The sequence below is a fragment of the Malus domestica genome, chromosome 04, assembly GCF_042453785.1.
Source record: "Malus domestica chromosome 04, GDT2T_hap1".
Lineage (NCBI taxonomy): Eukaryota > Viridiplantae > Streptophyta > Magnoliopsida > Rosales > Rosaceae > Malus > Malus domestica.
In genome coordinates, this window is record NC_091664.1 from 4,592,742 (window position 1) to 4,601,256 (window position 8,515).

Here is an 8,515-nt window from a genome sequence, read left to right on the forward strand (position 1 = left end):
ATATAAATATAGGGGTGTGCTATCCACACACCCCTTTTTACTTCTCACACACCCCTTATTAATTTTTGTCTGTTGATTTTTTTCAATTCATCTGATCCGACGGTCGAAAACTAAAAAGGTGTGGGAAAAGTAAAAGGGGGTGTGTGGATATCACACCCCATAAATATATATATGTCTAGGCACATAGGCATATATACGCACACCTACGCGCAACATCTACGTGCATATCTCTGCGTACTTACATGCAAATCTCTGTACGTACTTTTCATATATTTGTATATATCTCTATGCTCACATGCATATATATATATATATATGTGTGTGTGTGTGTGTGTGTGTGTGTGTCATTACCTTGGGTTTCTCCATCCCACTTTGCTTCACTTCCTCTGCTCAATTTCTCCACCATGCCTGTGATTTCTCAAGTGGCCTCTTGGCTTACAGGTAACTCTTTATTTCAAACCCCACTTGTGGGAATACTCCACAAATTCCTCTTTTAAATAAAAGATATTCCTTTTTATGATAGGAGAACAATGTCCCATTGCTTGAGCTTTTACTTTTGCACACGTAATGCCTCATCTTCTTTGCAAACACACAATGTGTTCAAGGAGGAAAATCCGATTAAATTCGCCCTTTAATTATTGATCTCAAAACTGTTCAACCTTGAATTTCCTCTTAATCAATTTTTTTTTACCTATTCGATCTTGGATTTTCGATCTTGGTTAGGTCTTTGCCCATTCGATCTTGGGTTTTCTTTTCCTACTCGATCTTAGATTCTCGATCCTGATTGGGTCTCTGCCCATCCGATCTTGGGTTTTCTTTTCCCACACGATCTTAGATTTCCGATCTTGATTGGGTCTCTGCCCATCTGATCTTGGGTTTTCTTCTCCCATAGGATCTTAGATTTCCGATCTTAATTGGGTCTCTGCCTTTTCGATCTTGGGTTTTCTTTTCCAACTCGATCTTATGTTTTCGATCTTCATCTCTTGGTTTCTACTATTCAGCTTTAGACTTTAGTCTAAGATTCGAATGAAGTGTAACTTTATTTATCATACAATAAGGAGATGTCAACAGACATCCAAGGATACACCATTTGACATGCAAGGAAGACAAGAAGGGATTTACCCTTCAACATTGCTGGAAACAAAAATTCAAATACGGAAAACATAAACACGAAAAGTTAATTATGGTACTTTCTCAAATGAATTGTGTTCCATGGGCGCGACACGTACTGACCTTTTTCAACATGCTTGAGTTTATAAGCTCCATTTCCGAAGGCTTCGATAATCATTGGTGGCATGACCAAAGTCGTTGTGATGAGCACACATCTTGTTCTTGTCTCACTTTTCTAGCGGCATTTGAATTGGTGCTGGCGCACGAAAGATTCATTTTCCCTTGTTCTCGTGGAAAATTTTGCCCAGGCTCACTGTCAGCTTGGTGTTTAGGCGATCAAGTCTAGATCTTTCATTAAACCCATCATTTGGATCACGTGTGAATCTTCTTTCCTGCCTCGGTTTGTTAGGAATTTGGCTCGTCAAATATGTCCTAGTTGGTTTATGATTGTTTTAGGAGACCTAAAGGTATACCGATTCTTGTCCTAGAGGGATTAGGAAAGAATTTCAGTTTCCTTATTCAATTTAGGTTTGGATTTCTAGAAGTCTATTTGGATTTGGATAAGTGTAATTTCCTAATCCACTTAGAAATAGGAATTCAATCAGCTTTGGGACATGTAAGCCAACCCTATGTCTATAAATAGGGTGCGGCAAGGCTGATTTTTTAAGAGAGAAAGAAAACAGCTAGACAGCCAAGAGTTTTGAGATTAGTTCTAGGGTTTGCAAAAGTTCTGTAATCTCTATTATTAATTAAAGGAACGGTGATTTCTTTACCTAGAGAAATCACAACTGGACGTAGGCATAAGTTTTGCCGAACCAGTATAATTCTTGTGTGTTTCTAAGTTTTCTAATATTTGCTAGTTTAGTCTATTGTCGTTGGTTGTATTAAAGAACAAGGTCTAGTGTGCAGGTTTTTCAACACAGTTGAGCCGTGCGTTTCAAGATTTTGATGCCTTATACTTCTTAAAGCTTTGCATTCAACAAATAAACTCTCAAACGTTCCTTGTTGATGAAGGTTTAATACCTTAACAGCAACTATCGTCCTATCGCTAGGGAGTTCCCCTTTGTAAACAAAACCAAAACTTCCCAAACCAATCAAATTGTCCATAGAGAACCCATTCGTTGATTCGAGAAGTTCATGATAAGACACACTGGATTTCCAATTTTTATAAGAATGTGCTGTTAGAGGTCTACCTCTTTGTGAATATATAGTTTACATACCTAATTTTCACTCAAATGATAATTTAAGAACTAAATCGACAATTCACTTGAAATAAAATTAATTGTTCATTGGGTACAACGGTTGCGTTTCTGAGGTTGGACAGAGAGGAACAAGTCCAAATGCCTAGGACCGCGATTGGATTGGGCCGACTAAGATTTTGCGTGTGTTATTTACACTATGATTTACTTTACCCAGACTCTGGTTAAACATCATGCTCAGCAATTTGAATCCAATATCCATCACAGTAACACATGTTTGAGTGTTTCGCCATCCTTTTTCATTCCTCTTTTTCCTCGTATATTTTGTTGAAATCAAATAACTAAAACCAAAAACGAAATGATTATCTAATTAATAGTTCGCGGATAGACCCAAAATGATATGTAAAATAACGGATAATTAACGGGGTCTATTTGTTAACGACTAGACCCGTCAAACATCCACCCAAATGTTGATTTTAACTGGTTGGGGAGCTAATTATGCCTTGTGTTATAGTTAATTAGTGCAAATTACCCTAAACCCTAAACCCAATCAGTCAATTAAGTTAATTAATTTTGTGAATTGAAGGGAATTTTGCATGACTTGGAATATTTGGATGAACGCAATAAAACTGCAAGGACAAAAATGAAACCAAAAGAAAGAAAAAAAAAACCTTCATGGGCAAAAGTGAAATCGATGCAATTTTTGAAGAATATAATAACAAGGACAGCCACCACATACTGTATTTCTATCTACACTTTTCTCACTTCATAGTCAGAATCGTTCAATATTTTAAACAGTATCTCAAATCGATCAAACATAAAGTACCAGACATTACCAATCGCAAAACCTCCCTTGCCGGCTGTGCTTCTGCTCATTGATCCTTCTTCCGGCAATGCAACACGACGCAAATCGGTGTCAACATGGTTGGATGCATGTTGAGCATCTGGTCAGTAAGCCGTTGTCGGCGTTTCGCTGTACGTGTTCTTGTAAATGTTGCATAAGCTTTGAAGGATGCCATTGGAATCTTGTTAGGGATGAACCCATGGCAGTTGTTATAGTTCCACTTGGCTTCAACATCTCAATTACAAAATGCGTCGTCAAGTTTTGATTTTCTGACATTTCACGATTAGGTTTTGAAATAAGTATCAATTTATGTTTAATTTAATTTGAATATATGGTTCTTCATTGTGTTTGATGACGTGACAAGCACATTGACTCCTTTATAAGTTGACGTGGAAGCCACACTTGCATCACATAGATTAAAACGAGTCACATAAACTAAAATATATTTAAAAAAAAGGTAAATCGTAGCTAGTAAAAAATGAAAAACGAAAAAGAGTTGCAAACGTGATATTAGCTCAATCGATTAAGACCGTTCACCTGACGTACCAAATTGTTAGAACTGAATAAACAAAAGAACTGATTGTCACAGAATACAAGTGGCAGTCATAATACTAATACTCCCATTAATTTTTTTTACATTTCATCCTCCAATAAACTAAATGCAAACCTGCCAACATTAATCAAATCAAAGATTTTGATCATCTTACTTCCTTCTGCTCGGCCAGTTTTTAAAAATTATGCCTCAAGAATAACTTCTCTTGAGGTGATGCAGGTCCAATCTCTTCTTCCAAGCTCCTCAAACCATCACCACCACTCCCACAGTTGCCCAAATTTCTACCCTCTGTGGTCTTCCCATCGGCATCGGCATCTGAGGCCGAGGACTTCCTCCTCTGGGAAGAAGCAACACTCGGAAATGTGATCCATGAAGGAGCTCGGAATTCAAACCTTTGCGCGTCCTCCAGTTCTACCACATCGGTGTCGACTGACCTGTTTGAAGATCTTTGTGAGGATTTTTTGTGCATTCTACTGCTTCCCAATACCACCTCGGTTGGCAGAATAGGTTGCTCGTTACAGGGGCTGCCCATTAGCATGGCAAGAGCTCGTTCTAGCGCTGTCGTCACCTTGTCCATTGATGGCCTCTCCTTCCCTCTCATTCTCACACATTTGCAGGCTACATTGGCAATTCTTTTCAAGGCTTCGAGGTCAGGTGGGGGTTTCAAAACTGGATCCAAAATTGTACTTATGTCTCCTGACTTGATCAGAGGCACTGCCCATTCAACTATATTTCCGTCTTCGTACTGCATATCGATGGCTTTTCTGCCACTAAGAATCTCCAAAAGTAAAACACCAAAACTGTAAACATCAGATTTGGTTGTAAGGTAATGAAGTCTGTAGTACTCAGGATCAAGATACCCTAGAGTTCCGGCTGGTAGCTCCGCCAATGGGGAGCCACTGTCTGCAGGTCCCAGTAACGACAAACCAAAATCAGCAACTCGAGCATTGTGCTCCTCATCAATGAGAATGTTTGAAGACTTAATGTCTCGATGAATCACCGGTGGGCAAGCATAACCGTGCAAGTATTCAATTCCCCGAGCTGCTTGGACTGCAATAGTGACCCTTCGAACCCAATCCAATTGCTCTTTCAAGGCTTTGTTCTTTCCGTGGAGATGCTGATGCAATGATCCATGAGCCATGAACTCGTAAACAAGAAGACTTTGTCCGCCTTCTTCACAATATCCGAGCAGATTGAGTAAATGTGCGTGGTTTAACCGTGAGAGCAAGTCTAGCTCTGTATGGAACTCTTTCGAATTCTTTTGCATGTTAGGAGACATTATAGCCTTTTTGACAGCAACAACTGTCCCATCTTTTAGAACACCTCTGAAAACACAGGAAAAGCTTCCCTTTCCAACAACAGACTCCTCTCCAAAGCCGGCTGTGGCCCTTTCAAGCTCCTCATACGTGAACATCTGAGCTCTCCTTATCTTCAGGTCATCCAACTCGGGACGAATCTTACCATTGTCCTTCTGGAAAGATGCATCCTGACCATTCTTTTTCGAATTCAAATCTTTTCCTGTGCACTGACAGTTGCGTAATCTGTAGCGAACATATAAAATTGCAGTTATAGACACAACACTCACCAAGAACAGAGCAAAAGCAACCTCCGCAATAATGATAGGCAATTGCATGGACCAAAACCTTTCATTCTTCTTGCCATATGAAGATGAACAATTTGAGAAACATTCAGCAGAGTAACAGATAGAACAGTTATATTCACACTGTCTATCAGATTTCAAAGTACATTCGGTTTTTTGGTACATTTCATCTGGACAATCATTGCTGCACGGCATGCAAATATGAGAGTTAGGTAACTTGCAAGAGGCACTCTCATTACTGAGCTCATAGAAACCAGGAGCGCACGGAGTGGACTTGCAGAATCCAGGTGCCACAGGTAATGGAAGAGAAGTTGGGAATCCATGTCCCCAGCAAACCGGTAAGAATGATTTGTCAGCAAGAATTCCACAAGTGAAGTAATTTCCAGCAGCAATCTCATAAACCTTGGTACCATTAGGAGCAGGTGTACTTTGTTTCACAATAAACCCCCAACAAATCACCTCACGGTCATAGCTCTTAATTCCGCAAGCATGGAACTTCCCTCCAACAACTGAAAGCATTGGGTCATTTGGAGCCATATCAACATTGCCCTGACCTGAATATGCCACTGAAATTTCTTCTTCCATGACCAAGCTTCTTCCCCAACAAACGGTTCTGGAATTCACGGGCTCCAGAATCCCACAAACATGATACCCACCAGCTGAAATCTTCCGAAACCTCATATCTTTGGGGATCAAGCTGATAACCCTGCTACTAGTCTCATCACCCCAGCAAAAGACAGTTCTGTTCTGGGAAAACAATCCACAATTGAATTCTGAGCCAGCTGAAATCGACTGAATCTGCCCATCAAACACATAGTTTTTGGTCATGTTATATCCCCAACAATCAACAAAAGAGGTGTTTCTGAGCCTGCCAGTTAAAGGTTTTCGTAATCCACACATATGATAATCACCAGCACTGATTTCTAAATATTGAGCTTCTTTAACAATGGGTTGAGGGACACCCATTTGGATATAACCGCTGCTTCCCCAACAATATGGCTGGTTGGAATCCATGAGAAGTCCACAAACAAATCCATCACCAGCAGTTAAACCGATAAATGGGAATCGATTAGGAGCCCCGTATGTAATTGCTGAGTTTGATCCATAGCAGGTCACAAGATGAGACCCATCTAATTTTAACCCACAGAAAACTGAACCTTTCTCTCCATAAGAAACTGCAATGGCTGACATGGAACCTAGTCCTGAAGCTAAACACCATAAATCTGATAAAACTACAAGTTCAGCAAGAAATCCAGCTCTCAGTATGCTGATATTAAGAACCCAGATCAGGAAATCATTTACTGAAAACCCCATTATAACAAGCCACTGTAAAGCTACTCAAAGATAAAGTTTCACCCACCAACTAAAGTTGCTGACTTTTATTTCCTTCCAAATTGAAGGACAAAGTCTAGTATCCAATGCAGTAATTTACAAGGAAAATCTGTGTTTCTGGTGTTTTTCTAAAGAAATGCAACCACATTATACTCCCCTTTTCTCCATAACGAAAAATGAAGAAAAAGGCGAAAAATTAAACTAAGTGGCCATGAATTGATGAACAGAAAAAGAGGAGAATGTGTGACAAACCCACGTACCAGAAGCAACAGATCAGCAAAAACCAAGCAGGACCCAAATCAGAAAATCCCCTTCTGAAGCAGACAACTTTTGCAAAAAGATTAATAAAGGTAACAACTTTAGAGAAGCCCACACCTCCAAGTTATCTGTTGCTGAAAACTCATGTGAGAAAACCTCATGTTTTTTCACTTTTCTGGTGCTGAAAACAAAAGTTCCAAACTTGAATGGGCTTTCTGCAACTTTGATTCCAGGAAGCAAAGAAAACAAATCACCTTTTAAAATCCCATGTACTTATTTATTTGCTTTCAGGTTCATCTGCAAGCTCAAGAATGGGAAGAGTAATCTGGCACTTCTCTGTCCATGAAATTTTGCTTTGAATGAGTGTTGGGTGGTAAGGTGAATTTCATGAATGGAAATTAAAGAAAGATGGATTGTTGCATGTGGTTTCAGGGTATTGTTGTTGCAGACCAGAATCTAGAGAGAGAGAGAGAGAGAGAGAGAGAGAGGGCATTTAATACCATGAAACTGCAGCTTCTGAATATGGCCTTAGGTGCAGGTGAAGACAATAAATGAGAAGTTAATGCAATTTCATTTTTTCATGCCTGCATTGAAGCACACTTGGCTACCCTTCTGATTTTTTATTTTTACTTTGGTGAAGATGCATCCAAATTTTTTTCCAATTTAAATCTTGTTTCCCCTACTTGATCAGATCAAAATGCATCGCACTTTCTCATGGTTTTTAATGTTTTTGTTTGCTTTTGCATGCATGACGTCCATATTTTGAATATTTTGAATAAGATTTACGTGTTTTTTTTATGTGAACAAATTTCATTTCTTTGCATTTTTATTGGTTTTTTACCCCTTAAAAATAAGGTTTCACCTTGCTATATTCTCATTTATTTTTATTTTGAATAAACGATATTATTTACATTAAAAAGAAAGAGAGTATGTTTAGTCTTATAATGAGTTGTTTTATTCGTTTTTGGGTCATGTTAGACATAATTTGCATTCTTAACCAGAGTTGATAAAAACGAGATATTTTACATCAACCGGTGAAAAAATCCCAACACAAACAAAAAGATTAAATAAAATGCATTTTAATTAACAAATACTTCATTACTTCATTTGCAAAGTATTTAATTAGAATGTTGACTTTGTTGTTAAAATAATATTTGAGAGAGAGAACAGAGAGAGGGACAGCTAGAGAGGATGAAAGAAGGGGCTTAAGTGTTTTTGAAATTGTTATTTCTCTTTGCTTTTGTGCCTTTATTTTTACTAATGAGGGTAGATTTTACTTCCTCTAAGTAATACAAATTATAAAAAAAAAAATTATATTTTAGATCATATAAGATTCTTATTCCTAGTTTACACAATCATACTAAACATAAAAAACTATTTACAACACAAATTATATATACATATATAGTCAAACAACTTTAAACAAATAAAATATAATATAACAACTTAACATATCACTAACGTTAGCCCACCCTTATCAACACAACTCGTTAAGCCTTAACTCAAACAATGACTTTTTGTGCATGTTCCAGTCATGTCATGGGTCGCCACTTAATACTATTAAAGATGAATTTGAACCATATTATTGCTAATTTATTGTGCTCCTCCCATTAATGTAG

The 8,515-nt window shown here is 38.1% G+C and overlaps 1 protein-coding gene across 1 annotated transcript; it reads right to left on the bottom strand.

The window, feature by feature from the left end:
• Positions 1–3,696: 3,696 nt before the first annotated feature.
• Positions 3,697–7,399, bottom strand: LOC103432723 (serine/threonine-protein kinase-like protein ACR4). Its single transcript, XM_008370917.4, has one exon. It carries the CDS (start codon positions 6,618–6,620, stop codon positions 3,882–3,884), a length of 2,739 nt encoding a protein of 912 aa, XP_008369139.1. The 5' UTR covers positions 6,621–7,399; the 3' UTR covers positions 3,697–3,881.
• Positions 7,400–8,515: the final 1,116 nt, after the last annotated feature.

Excerpts from the sequence above, each read along its gene's own strand:
- LOC103432723 (XM_008370917.4), bottom strand. The coding sequence starts at position 6,620 with ATGGGGTTTTCAGTAAATGATTTCCTGATCTGGGTTCTTAATATCAGC.